Raw genomic sequence first — 24,876 nt, 5'->3', positions numbered from 1 at the left:
CGGAGTGTGTGAGGTGTATGGGAGCAATGACACACAGCTGCAGTGCTGTGCGTTACCTCAGTGAAGCTGATGGCTTCTGCCGCCTGAGACGTCTTCTGACTTCTGTACTTCTGGCTCTGTGAGGAGAACGGCGGCGCGGCTCCGGGGGTGGATGCCCAGTAAGAACCTGCGTTCACCCCCTCTGGAGCTAATGGTGTCCAGTAGCCGAGGAAGCAGAGCCTATCTTTGACAAGAAGGTCTGCTCCTCTCTCCTCAGTCCCTCGATGCAGGGAGCCTGTTGCCAGCAGTGCTCCCTGTGAAAAAGTAGTAAAAAGTAGAAAGAAAAATCCAAACAAAAATGCTTTCAGGCAGAGAACTCTGGAGAGCTCTCTGCAGTGCACCCATCTTGCTCTGGGCACAGTGTAAAACTGAGGTCTGGAGGAGGGGCATAGAGGGAGGAGCCAGTGCAAACCCAGAATCCAAAGCTTTCTTAAAGTGCCCTATCTCCTGCGGAGCCCGTCTATTCCCCATGGTCCTTACGGAGTCCCAGTATCCTCAAGGACGTTAGAGGAAAAAAAATAAAAATATATATATATATATATATATATATATATATATATATATATATATATATATATATATATATATATATATATATATATATATATATATATATATATGACAAGAATTACTCTCCCACTGCGCTATTTCAAATAAAACACTAAAATTAATTAATTATATGGCTGCCTGTATCCTCTAAGTTCCCTGTTAGGAGGAACTAAATGTGTGAAAATATGAAATGAAATAGAGGAGATGGCGCCAAGGGAGTTATATCAACGCCCTACCTAAAAACGGACCCTCACAGTACTCTCCGGATAAATTACGTCAGATAACAAATACTAACATAAAAATTTATTAAAACAACATATAAACCCGACACAAATGTTCATAAGTATACAGAGTTGATACATTTACATTTGTCGCACAATTTGAACAATCAGTTTGTAGTGATGAGGAAAAAGCGTAGATATATCACTACGATTTCCTCCTTCTCCTTATTGTAGATTCGGAGGTAACATCAGATAATAGATAGATAAATAACCCAACGCGTTTCGTCTTGTTCCAAGACTTCATCAGGGGTAAAATCTCTTCATTTCAGAACATATTGTCAGCACATAAAAGGTCATTCAAAGATGTATGAACAACGTTTCAATATTTCAATGGGACTTGATTGATACAGCGAGGACCATACCTCATATATCATCAGCTTGAGTCTGACATTCAGATATTCGAATATGGGGAAGATTCATATGTGTATAGAATCTAACTGGTTCGCAAGCATAAGGAACCTCGTCGGTCAGCAGCTTGAACCTGACACTCAGAGACTCAGGAGTGAAGGCAATTCAAATGGGTATAATGTCTAACCAATTTAGAACACGTGGTAGACCCTCCAGTGGTGCAGTGCTGACAGCCAAGTCTCTGTATATATATATTGTAACACTGTAGGGGTGCAAGGTGCCTTTTCCTGGGGAATATGGCAGCACGCAGCAGCTGAGGAACAACACAAGTCCAGTTTCTGGTACAACTGACCCCGGCCAGTTTTATTGAAACAGAAAATAAAACAAACCCCAAAATAAAAATACCTTGCCTGTCCGGCACTAACTAAACATAAGATGTTCCTAACTGTCACTAAACAAAACACAGAGTTCTTCAGTACATACTGTATAGCTTACTTGCATCAGAAAGCGTGTCTCTCACACACAGATCCTGCAGCCTTCCCAGGCAGTCTGCCCATACTAATCAGGTTAGAAGCACTATATCACTCTTACACAGCTGAAACCCTGATTAGCCCTCTGTGAGGCCAAAGACCCGAACTGGGCCCAATGTCTAGAACTCGCCTTATCTCTCTCTCAGAGCCTTTACCCAGCTTTTACAGCAAACTGAAAAGGTTCAGACAAAACAAAAAGCATTTTTCCTAGAAGTTAACATTTTCTAAAACATGTAAGACAAGAACCTGGGACAAATATACCTGCCCTCAAACACTATCCCAGTGTTCTTGTCACATATCCCCCTCCCCTGTTTCGACCTAGGGGCCGGAACACTTGTAGCCCCCAAACAGAAGATGCGAGACAATGCATCTGCGTTGGCCAATTGTGTTCCCGGTCTATGTTCGACCGTAAACTTAAAGTCCTGCAACGCTAGAAACCATCTAGTTACACGAGCATTCTTGCCTCTATTTACATACATCCATTTTAAAGGGGCATGGTCTGTCACTAGTCTGAATTGTCTACCCAAGAGGTAATATCTCAAGGTATCTAGTGCCCACTTAATGGCCAAAGCCTCCTTTTCCACAATGGCATACCTTTTTTCATGCTCATTGAGTTTCCTACTCAAATAAATGATAGGGTGTTCGTCCCCATCTCTGGTTTGGGACAGCACAGCACCTATCCCTACCTCTGAGGCATCTGTCTGTACCACAAATTCTTTTGAAAAATCTGGTGTTATCAACACCGGTTGTGAACACAAAGCCACTTTTAACGCTTGGAACGCCTTTTCTGCATCAGAGTTCCATTTCACCACATTTGACTGCTTCCCTTTGGTAAGGTCTGACAACGGCACCGCTGTGGTCGCAAAATTAGGAATAAACCGTCTATAGTACCCAGTAATTCCCAAAAAAGCCCTTACCTGTTTTTTATTCACTGGACGAGGCCAGTTTTGAATAGCATCAACTTTATTCAATTGGGGCCTAATCAGACCTCTGCCTATGGTGAAGCCCAAGTATTTGACCTCCTCCATTGCGAGGCAGCACTTCTTTGGGTTAGCAGTTAACCCTGCCTCTCTGATTGAGTCCAGTACTGCTTGTACTTTAACCAAATGTGACCCCCAGTCTGTACTGTGAATTACCACATCATCCAAATAGGCAGCTGCATATTTTCTATGGGGCCTCAAAATTTTATCCATCGCCCGTTGAAAGGTTGCTGGAGCCCCATGCAACCCAAAGGGTAACATCTTATACTGGTACAGCCCCTCCGGAACCGAAAAGGCTGTTTTTTCTTTGGCGCTATCAGATAAAGGTATTTGCCAGTAACCTTTGGTCAGGTCCAATGTGGTGAGAAACCTGGCTGTTCCCAGCCTTTCTACAAGCTCATCCACACGGGGCATGGGGTATGCGTCAAACTTGGACACCTCATTTAACTTACGAAAGTCATTACAGAAGCGTATGCTACCGTCGGGCTTCGGGATGAGCACTATGGGACTGGACCACTCACTGTAAGACTCCAAGTTCTAACATGGTTTTAACTTCCTTAGAAATAGCTTCTCGCTGAGCTTCAGGAATCCTATATGGCTTTAAATGAACCCTGACCCCTGGTTCTGTGACAATGTCATGTTTTATTATGGTCGTTCGGCCAGGCAGCTCTGAAAATACCTCCCTATTTTGGATGAGAAATTCTTTAACCTGATTGTTCTGATCAGCTGATAATGTCTCTGACACCTTCACTGCGGGAAGCAACCGGGGTGAAGACACCGAAGGGCAAGGCTCCGCTGACAGAGACAACCTATCTTTCCAGGGTTTGATTAAGTTAACATGGTAGATCTGTTCGGGTTTTCTCTTTCCCGGCTGGTATACTTTGTAATTAACCTCATTCACTTTTTCCCTAATCTCAAATGGACCCTGCCATTTAGCTAGGAATTTGCTTTCCACAGTGGGTACCAAAACAAGAACTCTATCTCCAGGAGCAAATTCCCGTATCTTGGCACTCCGGTTATAGACCCTCTGTTGAGCACTTTGGGCCTGTTCCATGTGCTCTCTGACAACAGGTACCACGGCTGCAATCCTATCCTGCATTTGTGTTACATGCTCAATAACGCTTCTATAAGGAGTGGGCTGTCCTTCCCACGTCTCTTTGGCAACATCCAACAGCCCTCTGGGGTGTCTACCATACAACAAATCAAATGGAGAAAACCCCGTAGAGGACTGAGGAACTTCTCTGATGGCCATTAACAAGTAGGGCAACAAACAATCCCAGTTTTTCCCATCTCTCTCAACAACCTTTTTTAACATACTTTTTAATGTTTTATTAAACCTTTCCACCAACCCGTCAGTTTGGGGATGGTAGATGGACGTCCTGAGGTGAGTGACCTTAAATAACTTGCACAATTCTTTCATGATCCTTGACATAAATGGAGTACCTTGGTCAGTCAAAATTTCTTTTGGTATTCCCACTCTACTAAATACCTGCACCAGCTCCCTAGCTATCGCCTTGGTTGTGATAGTGCGTAAAGGGACAGCCTCAGGATATCGAGTGGCATAGTCCATAATTACCAGGATATACTGATGGCCCCGAGCAGACTTTAACAAGGGCCCCACGAGATCCATGGCTATTCTGTCAAACGGGACCTCTATAATAGGCATGGGAACTAGTGGGCTCCTGAAATGGGGTCTAGGGGCATGATACTGGCATTCAGGACAGGAAGAACAATATTCAGACACTTCTTTATAAACTACTGGCCAAAAGAACCTTTGTAAAACTCTTTCAGTGGTTTTTTCTGCCCCTAAATGTCCTGCGGTAACGTGACTATGAGCTAAATCTAGTACCGTTCTCCGATAAGGCTGGGGAACTACCAGCTGTTCCACCACATCCTCACCCCTTTTGACAATGTGGTACAAGAGCTCATTACAGATGGCCATGTGGGGATACGTAACCCTGTCACCTGGTACCACAGGTTCCCCATTAACAATCTTAACATTCTCTCTAGCCTTTATTAAGGTAGGATCCTTTAACTGTTCAGACGCAAACAGATCCTTCTTTACCTCCAGGTCAGGCACGCTTTCAGTTCTAACTACTATGTCTCTGTTCCCGGCAAGAGGGTCCTCACTGGACTCCCCATCTGTCACTTCCCCAGCCAAACTAGCAAAGGGCCAGAAAGTTCCGAAGACCCACGTACATCCATAAAATCACCGGTATTATCAACTGGCTTTTTACTTCTCACATCCGTTGATAACCGTGATTCCCACAGTTTCCAAAAATGAGGAAAATCCCTCCCTATTATGGCCTCATGCACCAAGGTAGGGACCAGTCCCACTTTAACCATTGCTGACCCACAACAAGTTTCTATATTCACCTCAGCAGTGGCATAATGTTGGGTATCCCCATGTATGCAAGTTACCCCAATAGGTATTTGCTGGACCTTTAAGGGGTTCACTAACCCAGCTTTCACGAGGGTAACTAAACTTCCTGAATCTAGCAAGGCCTCTACCCGGTTACCTTCTAAGAACACATCACACATTTGTTTTTCCAGCTCAGGTGAAGGTACCACAGTACAGGCTAACCTAGCAAAGAAAGACATTCTGCGACATTCAAAGGCAGCATCACATTGCATGGGTTCTTGCGTGACTGGGCAATTGGCAATAACATGACCTGGCATACCACACCTAAAACATTTAACCACACGATTATCAACCCATTTGGGCAGCATAGACCGTTCTAGCCCCATTGGCCTGTTTCCAGGGCCAGTGTTTACAGTCTCTCCAGCCTTGCGTTCTCTTAACCGCCCAGCAACGTTTTCCCACGGAACAGTCTTACCAGTCTTTACTGAAGGGCGCTGTCGAGGATCTATGGGTTGCTGGGTGGTCATCAGTAGTTCCTCTGCTGCCAAATACCTCTCTACCATGTCCACTAATTGGTCAGCAGTACCCGGGTTTCCATGGCTCACCCACTTGCGCAGGACCATGGGCAAAGATCTCAAGTAGCGGTCCATGACGACTCTTTCCACCATCTGGGGACCAGTTAATGTCTCTGGCTGTAGCCATTTTTTTGTTAGCTGAATAAGGTCGTGCATCTGGGAGCGCGAAGGCTTCTCCATGGCGTACAGCCAACGGTGCACCCGTTGTGCTCGTACTGACAGCGTGACTCCCAGGCGGGTCAGGATCTCAGTCTTTAGTTTATCATAGTCCCGAGCCTCAGCAGGGCTTAAATCAAAGTAAGCTTTTTGGGGCTCACCTGACAGGAAAGGTGCCAGCAGACTGGCCCACTGTGCTTTCGGCCAGTTCTCACGCTCGGCAGTCCTTTCAAACGTGGTCAGATAGGCCTCCACATCATCAGCCTCTGTCATTTTTTGCAGGAAGTGACTGGCTCGTATAGAACTAGAGCTGGTTGGAGCACTGACGGCCACATCTCCAACCCGAGCTGCAAGTCTATGCACCACTTCTGCTAAGGCCTCTCTATCCTGACGCTGTTGCCTGTAAAGTTCATCAACAACTGCCTGCTGTTGTCTCTTATTTTCCTCCATTGCCACCTGCTGCTGTCTGTTGGCCTCCTGCTGTAGTCTCCAATTTTCCTCCATTGCCACCTGCTGCTGTCGGTTGGCCTCCTGCTGAGCCGCTGTAGCTTGCAGCAAGGCTTTAAGCAGATCCTCCATGTCAACAGATTTTTCAGGCGGCTTTGCAGCTGCTTTCACCCAGGACATATATCAAACCCTCAGGGGTGAGTCTCAGTAACTTCACACTGTGCTGTATCTGCATAAACCACCGTTTTCTGCAGGCCTCACAAAGCTGCTGCTTTCACTTATGCGCAGAACGGCCTGCTCGCATTCTCCACCAAGTTGTAACACTGTAGGGGTGCAAGGTGCCTTTTCCTGGGGAATATGGCAGCACGCAGCAGCTGAGGAACACCACAAGTCCAGTTTCTGGTACAACTGACCCCGGCCAGTTTTATTGAAACAGAAAATAAAACAAACCCCAAAATAAAAATACCTTGCCTGTCCGGCACTAACTAAACATAAGATGTTCCTAACTGTCACTAAACAAAACACAGAGTTCTTCAGTACATACTGTATAGCTTACTTGCATCAGAAAGCGTGTCTCTCACACACAGATCCTGCAGCCTTCCCAGGCAGTCTGCCCATACTAATCAGGTTAGAAGCACTATATCACTCTTACACAGCTGAAACCCTGATTAGCCCTCTGTGAGGCCAAAGACCCGAACTGGGCCCAATGTCTAGAACTCGCCTTATCTCTCTCTCAGAGCCTTTACCCAGCTTTTACAGCAAACTGAAAAGGTTCAGACAAAACAAAAAGCATTTTTCCTAGAAGTTAACATTTTCTAAAACATGTAAGACAAGAACCTGGGACAAATATACCTGCCCTCAAACACTATCCCAGTGTTCTTGTCACAATATATATATATATATATATATATATATATATATATATATATACATATACATAGATACAATCTCTCTGAGATATATTGGAGAAATCAGGGCAAGAACCACATAACTTCCCCTTTGTTCCAAGTCAGTGTATGTTCCTGTAATGCAGTGTGTCTAATGCCCCCTCCTCCCCTCCCCACAATGCATGAACGAATGGCGCCCTTCAGCTAGAGGCAGAAGGAGCTATTGTAATGGGCACACATGGTCTGTCCCCCCTCCCCCCAGCTAAAACTGCTGCTGCTAGCGGAGCCCTCGGCGCCTATCTGAGTGTTCGGCTGTGGGTTCCAGCGCTGTTACCGCTGATGCTGCCTCTGAGATGGCCGCAGTCAGCCCTGCTCCGTTGCGGCTCCTTACCAGCCGCCCTGGTATACAGCAGCGGCTTGTCCAAGCGGCGTGCGACTAACGGTGCTGGGGACACGTTTTGTCAGTAAGCACCCTCTTAGTGCCTTAGCCGTGGGCTGCGCTGATGCGCTAGCCATTGAAGCGGGATTACCAGCCGTCCTCTGCTATAGTAGCAATGTGCGGCTAAGACCTTTACATACCGCAAAGCCATCAGAAACAGTAGGGTTTCTCGCCGCTGCAGAGGGGAAACAGAGCCTTTTCTCCTCTGCGTTTGTGTAACAGCCGCCAGTTGACTCGGGAAACCCCACTAACGGGGTCCTGGGCTATACATACCCAGCTTCATTTTTCAGCCATGCTGCCGGTGGCGGCGGGCTGCTTGGGACTACATTCCAGCAGTGAACTGCTGGACCTGAGACACCCAGGGACTGATGTCCCTGCAACCGAGGACTGGGGCTCCAGACCCCTAGGGTGGGACCGAGCGACAGCCCCCCCGGCAGCTCCCCGTAGCAGCCTGGCAGGGGCAAACTGTCAGACTGTTGTAGAAGTTTAAAAGCTAAAAAAAAAAAAAAAAAAAAAAAATTTAAATGCAAGATATATTTCTGGAGCTCCAGAGTAAGTGACCGGCTCTCCCCGGCACATTACTAAAACTGGTCTAGGGAGGGGTATAGGGGGGAGGAGCCAGTCACACACACATTAAAAGATTTTAAAGTGCCGACTCACCTGATCACCCATCTATACCCCATAGTACTAGACTCCAGCGTCCCCTATGGATGATAGAGAAAAACTATCTGACTGGGATAGTCCGCATTCCACAAAAGGAAATCCTCAAAGCCTGGTCTGTTGGATCATAATTTAGGACAGAGTTTAAATAGTCTGCTCTAGTTAAATAATATAGAAGACTGTATAATGTTCTAGGTTTCATCACCCTACTGTGACATCATTATTTTTTTTAAATCAGTCTGTCCAGCAAGCACTGCAGACTCCAAGCTCCTTTACATGTATGGCCCCATCACATACAGCTACAGCAGGTTTCAAGATTGGATATCCTATGAACAGATTGCTTGGTTCCTCCTACTCACAACACCCCCTGCACACAATAGCAGTAAGCAGAAAGGGAGAGCAACAGACCAAACACCGGGTGTGGATTATTTGGTCGACCCTAACTAGGTTGACAGTCATTAGGACGACTACTATTGGTCGACACAGTCATGATGTAAAAACAAAGGTCGACATGGGTTTTTTTGGGGTGTCATTTTCTTCGTAAAGTGACCAGGAACCCCAATTAGTCCCCTTGCATGGCTTGCAGGTTACTATTTGCAACTGTAGACCACGTGGATAGTAAAGTAAGATAAAGTTGTAAAAAAAAAAATTTACATTTTTTTTAAAACTCATGACCTTTTCATGTGTCGACCTTTGCAATGTCGACCTAAAGACTATGTCGGCCTAAAGACCATGTCAACCAATTGTGGTCGATATAAAGACTGGATACCCCAGACTCCATATAGGGGAAAAGTCACCTTAGTGAAATATTTTATGAACATATGCTGAAATCAATAGTAACCTAGCTTTCATTACCCCGACTATACACTGCTAAAACCTGATATACAATAAGTGTCTCACCTGTTCCTCCTCATGATGCTGAATTAGTTGTTTTGGTGAAAGACCATACAAATTGCAAAACTTGGATTTTACCATGATTGGAACATAACCAAGGGACTGTTTGATGACCCCTTTCTGCTCACCATTTACAGACCAGCTTACATCCACCTATAGTAAACATTACACTGCGTGTTACATACAATAGTTGCACATCTATGGTGAGCTAAGACAATGTAATCATACAATAATTTTTATATGAGAGGTTGATTATCGTAAGACTGATGTGGAATCACAGCTCATACATGTAAGGTTAAACGCTACTAGAAGATCAACTCATCAAAAATAACTCAGGAGGTTCGAGAGAGATATCTGCAAAATTAATTGATTTTAGCTAACGTTGTACTGGGAGAGTAGCGACGTATATAGTAAAACAAGTGCACAACACAAATAACAATATTTTAAGAATTCAAGTAAATATATATATTAAAAAATAAAATAAAAAAAAGGACAGCTCCATAACCATCCAGCATTTAACTATGTTCTTATTATTGCTCTATAATATTCAAATGAAGAACTGCAATTATGGAATTTTAAGTGTCAGACTAATGTGCAGTTTGCCCATTTATTTTGAGTGTGTAAGAAACCAGATGAATGAACAAATGTGTACAGCCTCGCTGAAGTGCACTCACAGTCAACTTTCCACGGTAGGTACACCTTCGCCCTCTGCACTCTGCTGGGTAAATCTTGGGCTCTTTGCAGATGCTTCCCTTTGGTACCATAGGAGAACTGATAGCTGCAGCCACAATAGCAAAGGATAGCCGGTCACTTTTAAATGTAAACTCCACTGGTCTCATTGCCTAAAGAGAAAGAACTGGTTCATATAAAAACACATTTCACACAGCATACAGTAGTTCTTGCGTGATTGGACACTCACCAATTGCTAAAAGTACAACAAACAGCTTTGCTACCATATATAAGGAAACGGGCAATAACAGTCTGAAAACAACCCGCCCACACAGCTACAAAGTCAACGCACGATGCTTTAACTTAGGGGTAAGTGAGCGATTTGGTACTCTTCTGGGGTTGTAAACTAGACATGGGTGAATTCCATTTGTCTACAATTTCCTGGGACCAAAGAGATTTGGGTTCAGTATGGGATGACGATGGTCACATGACCAACACTGGCATCCCGACGTAGGAGGCGTAAAGTATTTTTACCTCCCCTACCCCTCTGGTGGTGGCAGCTAGTGCTAACCCCTCCGGGGGTGGCGGCTAGAGCTAACCACTCCAGTGCCAAACCATAACCCCCCCTTCCTTGTGCCCTAACACGGACCCAGATACTTACCTTCAGGAAGTCGGCTGTCTGTGTTCCAGCGCTGGTCTCCCGAGTGGTGTCGGGAGTCTGACATCGCTCACATGACCGCCGGCATCCCGTCCATCAGGATGTTACATGCATCCCAGAGATTTACTCAATTGAGGTTTCAACACAGGTATTCAGGTGTTTTAATGTGCACTTTGTAAACAGAGTTACTAAAGGTGCATACACACTGGGCCTTTTTTCCCCCTACCCAGCGATGTCAGCAGGGGTGAACAGCTTTCCATAGCAGGATGCTATGAAAAGCCATCCACCCCGCCGTTCATCTGCTGGTAATACGAGCAGGTGAACGGCGTCCGCCGGCGATGAAGTGGGGGCACGCATCAGCGCTCATCACTGGGGCATACACACTGGGTGCTCAAAATCACCCAAGTCTGTATGGGCCTTTACTTAAATGGCTAACTGCACATCAAAGCTCGAGTGAACCAATCAATAGGGGTCTATTAAGCTGGGTACACACTTGATCGTTATGTCGTCAGTTAATCAGCAGGGTGTGTACACCAGATAGGTCTGTTAACTACCTTTGAAAAAGCTGGGGGTGACCAAGCGAAACGCGTCAGTTGTTTGTCCCACCCAAATATCTCAGAACATTCCATTGGACTGCGCAGCACTTCTTTGGTGACCTGAACAAGACCTCCAGTTCGAAGCAACCGCAAAATGTGGTTTATTGGTCCTGCAGAATTATTGCAAACTTTTTGGCTGCGGTTTACCACTCCAAGCGTGACTGGTGTTCCACTAACTAAAGGACCATAATACATTGTGAGCTGGCAATACTTACTGTACTGGACTTTACCACTGCCATATAAAAGCTTCTTCCAACTGGAGGTCACCATAGAACAGGACAATACAAAAGCTGCGTACCCACTAAATTGTACTAATAATCATGGAGAGAGAGGTGCAAGTTACATGCTATAAGTATTTTACTATGTTTCCTTCCTCAAAAGCACTATTTTTTCTTCTATACACATTCCTTAGAAAATCTCCCCTACTATCTCAAGTGTAGTATACTGGTAGCTGGATTTTTTTTCCCCTTCTCTTTTGTTATGTGTCGTGGTCACACAATATGTAGATGTGTGGTGCCCCTTATACAGAGTAGGTATAAGCAATTTTGCTCCAGCTGTTGTGGAACTAAAAGTCCCAACAAGTTCTAACACATGAAGCTTAACTTCATGTGGGGTTCAAACCTGTACTCACAAAGTTTAGAGTACTAAATTAGAATGGAAGATTGTCCAGTGTTCATAGTACTGGACTTATGATTATACTATTAGTAGCATGACAGGAACTGCTGGGATTTGTTGTTCTCCAACAGTTGTCAAATCAACAGGTTATATTTTCACTTTTGCATGACTATTACATTACTCCCCCTACCAATCCTCACCTGCACTGCCTGGTACAGCCCCTCTGTCATGGCCTGGTTGAAGGACTCTACGTGTGCTCTTGCGATGTCCTGCAGGGAAGGGTGCTGCTGCGCCCCAGGCTTCCCATACTCGGGGTCAGTCAGTTTTTTCAGGCTGGGCTGCCTGGGCAATCCATGCCACTTCTCAGCCGTATCCATGGCGCACTTGTACAGGGAAGTAGTACAGAACTGTCCTACATACAATGGCCGTAGCACAGGCAGCACATGTGAAAGCAGGAGGCGTGCAGCTCACTCATGCCGTGCATGTGTTTCCGCAATCAAAGGAGCTACTTCTGCCACACGTCTACAGTGTCTGCAGTTTACCGTGCGGCCATTTTTCTGAAGACCAATTACTTCGAGCTGAAAAACTGATGTCCGAGTCAGTCCTGAACAAATGTGCAGCAAGTGGGTGAGGCGGCCATTTTGTAGGAGGCCCACAATAATAGACAGACAAGCACTACTCTTTGTCCTGCAATGGGGACAGGAAGTGTTCGTAGCGTAGACCTCGGTTTCCTGACAGCTGGCAGTGACTTGTGGCATGTTCCTTGCAGTGTGACTGACTGTCATCGTGGTAAAGTACTAGTACTCGGACGGAGGGCAGTGCTGAGGTGTGTGTAGCTTTATCATGTATTGGCGATGGATTATGGCATATCTCCACAGATACTTCCTGTGATGTGATGTGCGGTGCAGTGCGGCTTTGTTACGTTAATCTTGAAAATACTGTTCTCCTATTCATTTTCCACTTATTATATGGTTGAATTTGGCAGTGGGAATGGAAGAAAGTATTCTATGGGCTCTCTTCAGCAAGCAAACTATGCATTTCCGCATAATTGAATTATCTTCGCTATTTAGCTACTTGTCTGACGGAGAAGATAACAATTATCTTCTCTATTACTTCCCCCGCTCTTCCAATATCGCACTGTAGAGAATACGCCATTGCTCTATACAGCACTTTAATGTTTCCTGCAATTCCAGTAGCAGAAAACAAAACAAAACTGTAATAACTTACTTTATAGACCTCCATCTCAGAATGGCGATATATATGCATCATCATAAATCAGGCCTGGCCGACCTGCAGCTCCAGCTGTTGTGGAACTACCAGTCCCATGATGCTCTGGCACAACTTTTCTATTTGGGAATGCTAACACTTTGTCAGGGCATGCTGGGATGTGTAGTTTCACAACAGTTGGCGAGCCACAGGTTGGTCAGGTCTGTCATAAATCATTATTTCAGCTGAAAACTGCAGGGGCAGAGGGATCTCGTCCGAACAGTGCTTAGAGTGCTGAAACACCGCCCAGTCTCTGCCCTTCACTCATACCCCTTTCACATCTCCAATGCCAGATCCAACGCGGTAATTGAAAATTAGTCCTTCCCAGGTGAGATTCGGCACTGGACCCTAACAGCAGGCTTCCCGACCCGGCAATATGGCGAGTCGATTGCCATAGCAGCGGGGGCAGAGGCAGAGCTAGGAGATTAGCTCATCTCTGCGCCGCCTCTCCCTATGTAGTGAATGGGTCCCGGGCCGCATTGACCTGGGAACCCATTCACGCTGCCAATGACCCGGTATTCAACCCGGAAATAACCCGGGTTAAATTACTAGGTTAGGCGACCCGGTAATTCTCCATGGCCCCTTTCACCCCGCACACTGACCCATGTCGACTTGGCAATATACCGGGTCTATATCAGGTTATTTGTACAATATGAAAGGGGTATCTGTAATTACACTGCCAGTATTCCCAGCAGTGTAATTACATAGTTCTGTAAAAAATATCTATCTATCTATCTATCGAGAGATCAAGAACAAGTCCTAATGGTGCCCATATACTTGTGCGATTTCATCGCATCGGCAGTTCAGGTTGCGATGAAATCGCACCTGAACTGCCAAAAAGTTTACCATGCGATCATGCGATAGATCGCATGGTAATCACGTGATGGGCACGTCACCACCGAGAGGGAGCGGCCTCTGGCCGCTCCCGGCGGGTGCCCATCGCAGTGCGATATATAGCATGTGTTTCTAGAAACACATGCGATCGCACTGCGATTCGATAAATATTAAGTGCAGGATATACAATCTTGAGATGTGAGATTCGACCGACGTGCCAGCGCATTACGTCGAAAGGTACTAAAATGTGCATACAATCCTTGGATTTCTCTCACAGATGTGGTAGAAATCGAAGGATAGTACCGATAATCTCATAAGTGTATGGGCACCATAAGAATGTCCATCAGATCCAAGCAATGAATGAACCAGCACACTACTTCATAGATGCCAAAAAAATGTATCCATACAAAGCACATAAATGGCACTTTATCTATACAGGCTCCAGGTCACTGTGGTTATGGATATCCCTTGATGAAGGCTTTATACCGAAAACAGCTGTTTGGGATGCTGACTGTGACTGTTCACATATATGCTAAATTATAATTGTTGCCATGTGCTTTATATGGATACGTATATAATACAACATTTCCTTGCTTGGATCTCTTTTATGGACATTCTTGGATGGATATATTGGATGTATTTTCTACTGTGCGTGGATGGGGCTTGCGCAGAGCAGGCAGTCTTTTTTTCGGATACATGAAAAGGCTGCCTGTGGAGACTTCACCAGGGACAGTGGTAAACGCAATAACTGTCCCTGAGAAGTTTTTTCCTGAATAGCAGGAAAAAAATAATAATAAAAAAATAATAATAATAATAATATATAAATATATATATATATATATATATATATATATTTCTCTATCGTCCTAAGTGGATGCTGGGGTTCCTGAAAGGACCATGGGGAATAGCGGCTCCGCAGGAGACAGGGCACAAAAAAGTAAAGCTTTACTAGGTCAGGTGGTGTGCACTGGCTCCTCCCCCTATGACCCTCCTCCAGACTCCAGTTAGATTTTGTGCCCGAACGAGAAGGGTGCAATCTAGGTGGCTCTCCTAAAGAGCTGCTTAGAGAAAGTTTAGTTTAGGTTTTTTTCTTTACAGTGAGTCCTGCTGGCAACAGGATCACTGCAACGTGGGACTTAGGGGGAAAGTAGTAAACTCACCTGCATGCAGAGTGGATTTGCTGCTTGGCTACTGGACACCATTAGCTCCAGAGGGATCGAACACAGGCCCAGCCGTGGAGTCCGGTCCCGGAGCCGCGCCGCCGACCCCCTTGCAGATGCTGAAGCGTGAAGAGGTCCGGAAACCGGCGGCTGAAGACTCCTCAGTCTTCATAAGGTAGCGCACAGCACTGCAGCTGTGCGCCATTTTCCTCTCAGCACACTTCACTGGGCAGTCACTGAGGGTGCAGAGCGCTGGGGGGGGGCGCTCTGAGAGGCAAATATAAACCTTATACAAGGCTAAAAATACCTCACATATAGCCCATAGGGGCTATATGGAGATATTTAACCCCTGCCTGACTGGAAAAATAGCGGGAGAAGAACCCGCCGAAAAAGGGGCGGGGCCTATCTCCTCAGCACACGGCGCCATTTTCTGTCACAGCTCCGCTGGTCAGAACGGCTCCCAGGTCTCTCCCCTGCACTGCACTACAGAAACAGGGTAAAACAGAGAGGGGGGGCACATTAATGGCTATATATATATATATTAAAGCAGCTATAAGGGAGCACTTAATATAAGGATATCCCTTGTATATGTAGCGCTTTGTGGTGTGTGCTGGCAGACTCTCCCTCTGTCTCCCCAAAAGGGCTAGTGGGTCCTGTCTTCATTAGAGCATTCCCTGTGAGTTTGCGGTGTGTGTCGGTACGTGGTGTCGACATGTATGAGGACGATATTGGTGTGGAGGCGGAGCAATTGCCAAATATGCAGATGTCACCCCCCAGGGGGTCGACACCAGAATGGATGCCTTTATTTGTGGAATTACGTGATGGTTTATCTTCCCTTAAACAGTCAGTTGAGGACATGAGGCGGCCGGACAATCAATTAATGCCTGTCCAGGCGCCTCAAACACCGTCAGGGGCTGTAAAACGCCCTTTGCCTCAGTCGGTCGACACAGACCCAGACACGGGCACTGATTCCAGTGACGACGGTAGAAATTCAGACGTATTTTCCAGTAGGGCCACACGTTATATGATTTTGGCAATGAAGGAGACGTTACATTTAGCTGATACTACAGATACCGTAAAACAGGGTATTATGTATGGTGTGAAAAAACTACAAACAGTTTTTCCTGAATCAGAAGAATTAAATGACGTGTGTGATGAAGCGTGGGTTGCTCCTGATAAAAAGTTGATAATTTCAAAAAAGTTATTGGCATTATACCCTTTCCCGCCAGAGGTTAGGGCGCGCTGGGAAACACCCCCTAAGGTGGACAAGGCGCTCACACGCTTATCCAAACAAGTGGCGTTACCCTCTCCTGAGACGGCCGCACTTAAGGATCCATCAGATAGAAAGATGGAAGTTATTCAAAAGAATATATACACACATGCAGGTGTTATACTACGACCAGCTATAGCAACTGCCTGGATGTGCAGTGCTGGAGTAGTTTGGTCAGAATCCCTGATTGAAAATATTGATACCCTAGATAGGGACAATGTTTTACTGTCGTTAGAACAAATAAAGGATGCATTTATCTATATGCGTGATGCACAGAGGGATATTTGCACACTGGCATCTCGGGTGAGTGCTATGTCCATTTCAGCCAGAAGAGCCTTATGGACACGACAGTGGACAGGCGATGCGGATTCAAAACGTCACATGGAGGTTTTGCCGTATAAAGGGGAGGAGTTATTTGGAGTTGGTCTATCAGACTTGGTGGCCACGGCTACTGCCGGGAAATCCACTTTTTTACCTCAAGTCACTCCCCAACAGAGAAAGGCACCGACCTTTCAACCGCAGCCTTTTCGCTCCTACAAAAATAAGAGAGCAAAGGGCTTGTCGTACCTGCCACGAGGCAGAGGAAGAGGGAAGAGACACCAACAGGCAGCTCCTTCCCAGGAACAGAAGCCCTCCCCGGCTCCTGCAAAAACCTCAGCATGACGCTGGGGCCTCTCAAGCGGACTCGGGGACAGTGGGGGGCCGTCTCAAAAATTACAGCGCGCAGTGGGCTCACTCGCAGGTAGACCCCTGGATCCTGCAGATAATATCTCAGGGGTACAGGTTGGAATTAGAGACGGATCCTCCTCATCGTTTCCTGAAGTCTGCCTTACCAACCGTCTCTTCCGAAAGGGAGAGGGTGTTGGAAGCCATTCACAAGCTGTACGCTCAGCAGGTGATAGTCAAAGTACCCCTATTACAACAAGGAAAGGGGTATTATTCCACTCTATTTGTGGTACCGAAGCCGGATGGCTCGGTAAGGCCTATTCTAAATCTGAAGTCCTTGAACCTCTACATAAAAAAGTTCAAGTTCAAGATGGAGTCACTCAGAGCAGTGATAGCGAACCTGGAAGAAGGGGACTTTATGGTATCCTTGGACATCAAGGATGCGTATCTACACGTTCCGATTTACCCCGCACACCAGGGGTACCTCAGGTTCATTGTTCAAAACTGTCACTATCAGTTTCAGACGCTGCCGTTCGGATTGTCCACGGCGCCTCGGGTCTTTACCAAGGTAATGGCCGAGATGATGATTCTTCTTCGAAGAAAAGGCGTATTAGTTATCCCATACTTGGACGATCTCCTAATAAGGGCAAGGTCCAGAGAACAGCTGGAGACAGCTTTAGCACTATCTCAAGAGGTGCTAAGACAACACGGGTGGATTCTGAATATTCCAAAATCCCATTTAATCCCGACAACTCGTCTGCTGTTCCTAGGAATGATTCTGGACACGGTTCAGAAAAAGGTTTTCCTTCCAGAGGAAAAAGCCAAGGAGTTATCCGATCTGGTCAGGAACCTCCTAAAACCAGGAAAAGTGTCAGTACATCAATGCACAAGAGTCCTGGGAAAAATGGTGGCTTCTTACGAAGCAATTCCATTCGGCAGATTCCATGCAAGAATATTCCAAAGGGATCTGTTGGACAAATGGTCAGGGTCGCATCTGCAGATGCACCTGCGAATAACCCTGTCACCAAAGACAAGGGTGTCACTTCTGTGGTGGTTGCAGAAGGCTCACCTATTAGAAGGCCGCAGATTCGGCATTCAGGATTGGATCCTGGTGACCACGGACGCCAGCCTGAGAGGCTGGGGAGCAGTCACACAAGGAAGAAACTTCCAGGGAGTATGGACGAGTCTGGAAAAGTCTCTTCACATAAACATTCTGGAACTAAGAGCAATCTACAATGCTCTAAGCCAGGCGGAACTTCTCCTGCAAGGAAAGCCGGTGTTGATTCAGTCGGACAACATCACGGCGGTCGCCCATGTAAACAGGCAGGGCGGCACAAGAAGCAGGAGTGCAATGGCAGAAGCTGCCAAGATTCTTCGCTGGGCGGAGAATCACGTGATAGCACTGTCAGCAGTGTTCATCCCGGGCGTGGACAACTGGGAAGCAGACTTCCTCAGCAGACACGATCTTCATCCGGGAGAGTGGGGTCTACATCCAGAAGTCTTCAACATGTTAATAGACCGTTGGGAAAGACCAATTGTAGACATGATGGCGTCTCGCCTCAACAAGAAACTGGACAAATATTGCGCCAGGTCAAGAGATCCACAGGCAATAGCTGTGGACGCACTGGTAACTCCTTGGGTGTACCAGTCAGTGTATGTGTTTCCTCCTCTGCCGCTCATACCAAAGGTATTGAAGATCATACGGCAAAGAAGAGTAAGAACAATACTAGTGGTTCCGGATTGGCCGAGAAGGACTTGGTATCCGGAACTTCAAGAGATGCTCACGGACGAACCGTGGCCTCTACCTCTGAGAAGGGACCTGCTACAGCAGGTTCCCTGTCTTTTTCAAGACTTACCGCGGCTGCGTTTGACGGCATGGCGGTTGAACGCCAGATCCTAAAAGGGAAAGGCATTCCAGAAGAAGTCATTCCTACCTTGATTAAGGCACGGAAGGAAGTCACCGTGAAACATTATCACCGCATTTGGCGAAAATATGTAGCGTGGTGCGAGGATCGGAGGGTTCCGACGGAGGAATTCCAACTGGGTCGTTTCCTACATTTCCTGCAATCAGGATTATCTATGGGTCTCAAATTGGGATCCATTAAGGTTCAAATTTCGGCCCTGTCAATATTCTTCCAAAAAGAATTGGCCTCTGTCCCTGAGGTCCAGACTTTTGTCAAGGGAGTACTGCATATACAGCCTCCTGTGGTGCCTCCGGTGGCACCGTGGGATCTAAATGTAGTTTTAGATTTCCTCAAATCCCATTGGTTTGAACCATTGAAAAAGGTGGATTTGAAATATCTCACATTGAAAGTGACTATGTTACTAGCCCTGGCCTCTGCCAGGAGAGTATCTGAATTGGCGGCTTTATCTTATAAAAGTCCTTATCTAATCTTCCATTCGGATAGGGCAGAACTGCGGACTCGTCCGCATTTTCTCCCAAAAGTGGTATCAGCATTTCATCTGAACCAACCTATTGTGGTGCCTGCGGCCACTAGCGACTTGGAGGACTCCAAGTTGTTGGACGTTGTCAGAGCCTTAAAAATATACATTGCAAGGACGGCTGGAGTCAGAAAATCTGACTCGCTGTTTATATTGTATGCACCTAACAAGTTGGGCGCACCTGCTTCTAAGCAGTCGATTGCTCGTTGGATTTGTAACACAATTCAACTTGCACATTCTGTGGCAGGCCTGCCACAGCCTAAAACTGTAAAAGCCCACTCCACAAGGAAGGTGGGCTCATCTTGGGCGGCTGCCCGAGGGGTCTCGGCATTACAACTCTGCCGAGCAGCTACGTGGTCGGGGGAGAACACGTTTGTAAAATTTTACAAATTTGATACCCTGGCAAAGGAGGACCTGGAGTTCTCTCATTCGGTGCTGCAGAGTCATCCGCACTCTCCCGCCCGTTTGGGAGCTTTGGTATAATCCCCATGGTCCTTTCAGGAACCCCAGCATCCACTTAGGACGATAGAGAAAATAAGAATTTACTTACCGATAATTCTATTTCTCGGAGTCCGTAGTGGATGCTGGGCGCCCATCCCAAGTGCGGATTATCTGCAATACTTGTACATAGTTATTGTTAACTAATTCGGGTTATTGTTAAGGAGCCATCTTTAAGAGGCCCTTTCTGTTGTCATACTGTTAACTGGGTTTAGATCACAAGTTGTACGGTGTGATTGGTGTGGCTGGTATGAGTCTTACCCGGGATTCAAAATGCCTCCCTTATTGTGTATGCTCGTCCGGGCACAGTACCTAACTGGAGTCTGGAGGAGGGTCATAGGGGGAGGAGCCAGTGCACACCACCTGACCTAGTAAAGCTTTACTTTTTTGTGCCCTGTCTCCTGCGGAGCCGCTATTCCCCATGGTCCTTTCAGGAACCCCAGCATCCACTACGGACTCCGAGAAATAGAATTATCGGTAAGTAAATTCTTATTATATATATATATATAATAAATATATATATATATATATATATATATATATATATATATATATATATATATATATATATATATTTAACAAAGAACCCAGCACTCACCAAAGTAAACTCACTTATCCTCAACAATTCAATAAATAAATGATGGGGGTTTAGTTGGTGGATTGGCCAATGCACGGAAGCCTGCATACCGATTTTCAAGGTACCCCACCTTCATGCAGGTCCTACACTATCACAGAGTCTTAAAACCTGACTACTTCACTGCTGTTACACAACTCATCTGCCTGCTAGATTTAATGTGTACCTGCCACAGACTTTATGGCTTTTAAAGGCACACTAGTCACCTATTGCACTGGCTCAAAGATGATTGCTAAGAAACAGCTGAGACAGGTTCAGGATAATAAAGTCCACACAGGGGTGCATGAGAAAGCTAGTGGCCACGGTTAATAAGAGCTAACTATAGATTAACCCCATCGTATACACACAGAGAAAAAACCACAGCACTCACCACACCAGAAGCGGGGCACAGCTATGCACTTACCACTCACAGGGTGGGGTGCATGTAACACAGCACTCTCCACCACAAAAGCAGGGTACACAGCTGTACTTACCACTCACAGGGCGGGGTGCATGTAGCCCATGACCACAACGCTCTAATAAATACAAACAAAGAACCCAGCACTCACCAAAGTAAACTCACTTATCCTCAACAATTCAATAAATAAATGATGGGGGTTTAGTTGGTGGATTGGCCAATGCACGGAAGCCTGAAAAGAGAGAGAGATACAAATATCAAAAGCCCGGCACTCCAATAATCCTTATAGCAGAATTGCTGTGGTACCCTCCTGGTGACACAAAGTCACTGTATGAAGCGTGCATGGAAGGCGGCACTCAAACAGACTCCAAGATGCAGAGAATTAGGTCATTTATTAGACCAAAGCGGCCGCTTTGGTCTAATAAATGACCTAATTCACTGCACATATTGGAGTCTGTTTGAGTGCCGCCTTCCATGCACGCTATATATATATATATATATATATTTTTCTATCGTCCTAGTGGATGCTGGGGTTCCTGAAAGGACCATGGGGAATAGCGGCTCCGCAGGAGACAGGGCACAAAAAGTAAAGCTTTTTCCGATCAGGTGGTGTGCACTGGCTCCTCCCCCTATGACCCTCCTCCAGACTCCAGTTAGATTTTTGTGCCCGGCCGAGAAGGGTGCAATCTAGGTGGCTCTCCTAAAGAGCTGCTTAGAGAAAGTTTAGCTAGGTTTTTTATTTTACAGTGATTCCTGCTGGCAACAGGATCACTGCAGCGAGGGACTGAGGGGAGAAGGAGTCAACTCACCTGCGTGCAGGATGGATTGGTTTCTTGGCTACTGGACATCAAGCTCCAGAGGGACGATCACAGGTACAGCCTGGATGGTCACCGGAGCCACGCCGCCGGCCCCCTTGCAGATGCTGAAATCAGAAGAGGTCCAGAATCGGCGGCTGAAGACTCCTGCAGTCTTCTAAAGGTAGCGCACAGCACTGCAGCTGTGCGCCATTTTCCTCTCAGCACACTTCACACGGCAGTCACTGAGGGTGCAGGGCGCTGGGAGGGGGGCGCCCTGGGAGGCAAATGAGTACCTATAAAGGCTAAAAATACCTCACATATAGCCCTAGAGGCTATATGGAGATATTTAACCCCTGCCTAATTTTTCTAAATAGCGGGAGACGAGCCCGCCGGAAAAGGGGCGGGGCCTATCTCCTCAGCACACGGCGCCATTTCCTCTCACAGCTCCGCTGGTCAGGACGGCTCCCAAGTCTCTCCCCTGCACTGCACTACAGAAACAGGGTAAAACAGAGAGGGGGGGGCACATTTATGGCGATATTTTGATATAACAAAGCAGCTATAAGGGAGCACTTATTATAAGGCTATCCCTGATATATATATAGCGCTTTTGGTGTGTGCTGGCAAACTCTCCCTCTGTCTCCCCAAAGGGCTAGTGGGTCCTGTCTTCGTTAGGAGCATTCCCTGTGTGTCTGCTGTGTGTCGGTACGTGTGTGTCGACATGTATGAGGACGATATTGGTGTGGAGGCGGAGCAATTGCCAAATATGAGGATGTCACCCCCTAGGGAGTCGACACCAGAATGGATGCCTTTATTTATGGAACTACGGGATAGTGTCAACACGCTAAAGCAGTCGTTTGACGACATGAGACGGCCGGACAATCAATTAGTGCCTGTCCAGGCGACTCAAACACCGTCAGGGGCTGTGAAACGCCCTTTGCCTCAGTCGGTCGACACAGACCCAGACACAGGCGATGACTCCAGTGGTGACGGTGACGAATCAACCGTATTTTCCAGTAGGGCCACACGTTATATGATTTTGGCAATGAAGGAGGCGTTACATTTAGCTGATACTACAGGTACCACTAAACAGGGTATTATGTGGGGTATGAAAAAACTACCTATAGTTTTTCCTGAATCAGAAGAACTAAATGACGTGTGTAATGAAGCGTGGGTTGCCCCTGATAAAAAGCTGATAATTTCAAAGAAATTATTGGCATTATACCCTTTCCCGCCAGAGGTTAGGGAGCGCTGGGAAACACCTCCTAGGGTGGACAAGGCGCTAACACGCTTATCTAAACAAGTGGCGTTACCCTCTCCTGAGACGGCCGCACTTAAAGATCCATCAGATAGGAGGATGGAAAATATCCAAAAAAGTATATACACACATGCAGGTGTTATACTACGACCAGCTGTAGCGACTGCCTGGATGGGCAGTGCGGGGGTAGTTTGGTCAGAATCCCTGATTGAAAATATTGATACCCTGGACAGGGACAATATTTTACTGTCGTTAGAACAAATAAAGGATGCATTTCTTTATATGCGTGATGCACAGAGGGATATATGCACACTGGCATCACGGGTAAGTGCTATGTCCATTTCGGCCAGAAGAGCTTTATGGACGCGACAGTGGACAGGCGATGCGGATTCAAAACGGCATATGGAAGTTTTGCCGTATAAAGGGGAGGAGTTATTTGGAGTCGGTCTATCAGATTTGGTGGCCACGGCTACAGCCGGGAAATCCACCTTTCTACCTCAAGTCACTCCCCAACAGAAAAAGGCACCGACTTTTCAACCGCAGCCCTTTCGTTCCTTTAAAAATAAGAGAGCAAAGGGCTATTCATATCTGCCACGAGGCAAAGGTCGAGGGAAGAGACAGCAACACGCAGCTCCTTCCCAGGATCAGAAGCCCTCCCCGGCTTCTACAAAAGCCTCAGCATGACGCTGGGGCTTCTCAAGCGGACTCGGGGACCGTGGGGGGTCGTCTCAAAAATTACAGCGCGCAGTGGGCTCACTCGCAAGTAGATCCCTGGATCCTGCAGATAATATCTCAGGGATACAGGTTGGAATTAGAGACAGATCCACCTCGCCGTTTCCTGAAGTCTGCTTTACCAACGTCCCCCTCCGAAAGGGAGACGGTGTTGGAAGCCATTCACAAGCTGTACTCTCAGCAGGTGATAGTCAAGGTACCTCTTCTGCAACAAGGGAAGGGGTATTATTCCACTCTTTTTGTGGTACCGAAGCCGGATGGCTCGGTAAGGCCTATTCTAAATCTGAAGTCCTTGAACCTGTACATAAAGAAGTTCAAGTTCAAAATGGAGTCACTCAGAGCAGTGATAGCGAACCTGGAAGAGGGGGACTTTATGGTATCCTTGGACATCAAGGATGCGTATCTCCATGTTCCAATTTACCCCTCGCACCAGGGGTACCTCAGGTTCGTTGTACAAAACTGTCACTATCAGTTTCAGACGCTGCCGTTCGGATTGTCCACGGCACCTCGGATCTTTACAAAGGTAATGGCCGAGATGATGATTCTTCTTCGAAGAAAAGGCGTATTAATTATCCCATACTTGGACGATCTCCTAATAAGGGCGAGGTCCAGAGAACAGCTAGAGATGGGATTAGCACTGTCTCAGGAAGTGCTAAAACAGCACGGGTGGATTCTGAATATTCCAAAATCCCAGTTAATGCCGACAACTCGTCTGCTGTTCCTAGGGATGATTCTGGACACGGTTCAGAAAAAGGTTTTTCTCCCGGAGGAAAAAGCCAAGGAGTTATCCGAGCTTGTCAGGAACCTCCTAAAACCAGGAAAGGTGTCTGTACATCAATGCACAAGAGTCCTGGGAAAAATGGTGGCTTCTTACGAAGCAATTCCATTCGGCAGATTCCACGCAAGAATTTTCCAAAGGGATCTGTTGAACAAATGGTCAGGGTCGCATCTTCAGATGCACCTGCGGATAACCCTGTCTCCAAGGACAAGGGTGTCTCTTCTGTGGTGGTTGCAGAGTGCTCATCTATTGGAGGGCCGCAGATTCGGCATACAGGATTGGATCCTGGTGACCACGGACGCCAGCCTGAGAGGCTGGGGAGCAGTCACACAAGGAAGAAACTTCCAGGGAGTATGGACGAGCCTGGAAACGTCTCTTCACATAAACATTCTGGAACTAAGAGCAATATACAATGCTCTAAGCCAGGCAGAACCTCTGCTTCAGGGAAAACCGGTGTTGATC

At 46.5% G+C, this 24,876-nt stretch overlaps 2 protein-coding genes across 2 annotated transcripts in view; one reads left to right on the top strand and one right to left on the bottom strand.

Moving 5' to 3' along the window:
- POLR1B (RNA polymerase I subunit B) overlaps positions 1 to 12,274 on the bottom strand; it is a 61,209-nt gene extending 48,935 nt beyond the window's left edge. Inside the window, exons 1-3 of the mRNA XM_063918106.1 lie at positions 11,886 to 12,274; positions 9,822 to 9,989; positions 9,154 to 9,300 (exon numbers count right to left, since the gene is read on the bottom strand). Coding sequence (XP_063774176.1) covers positions 9,154 to 9,300; positions 9,822 to 9,989; positions 11,886 to 12,062 — 492 coding nt within the window. The 5' untranslated portion in view covers positions 12,063 to 12,274. The remainder of the gene's footprint in view (positions 1 to 9,153; positions 9,301 to 9,821; positions 9,990 to 11,885) is intronic.
- An 84-nt stretch (positions 12,275 to 12,358) lies between these two features.
- Positions 12,359 to 24,876, top strand: part of NANP (N-acetylneuraminic acid phosphatase) — a 72,610-nt gene continuing 60,092 nt past the window's right edge. Inside the window, exon 1 of the mRNA XM_063918107.1 lies at positions 12,359 to 12,511. The gene's annotated coding sequence lies outside the window, so the exon portion shown is untranslated. The remainder of the gene's footprint in view (positions 12,512 to 24,876) is intronic.

This window comes from Pseudophryne corroboree, chromosome 4 (assembly GCF_028390025.1).
Source record: "Pseudophryne corroboree isolate aPseCor3 chromosome 4, aPseCor3.hap2, whole genome shotgun sequence".
NCBI lineage: Eukaryota > Metazoa > Chordata > Amphibia > Anura > Myobatrachidae > Pseudophryne > Pseudophryne corroboree.
Note: the sequence above shows the minus strand (reverse complement) of the source record. Positions and strands in the feature narration are given on the sequence as shown.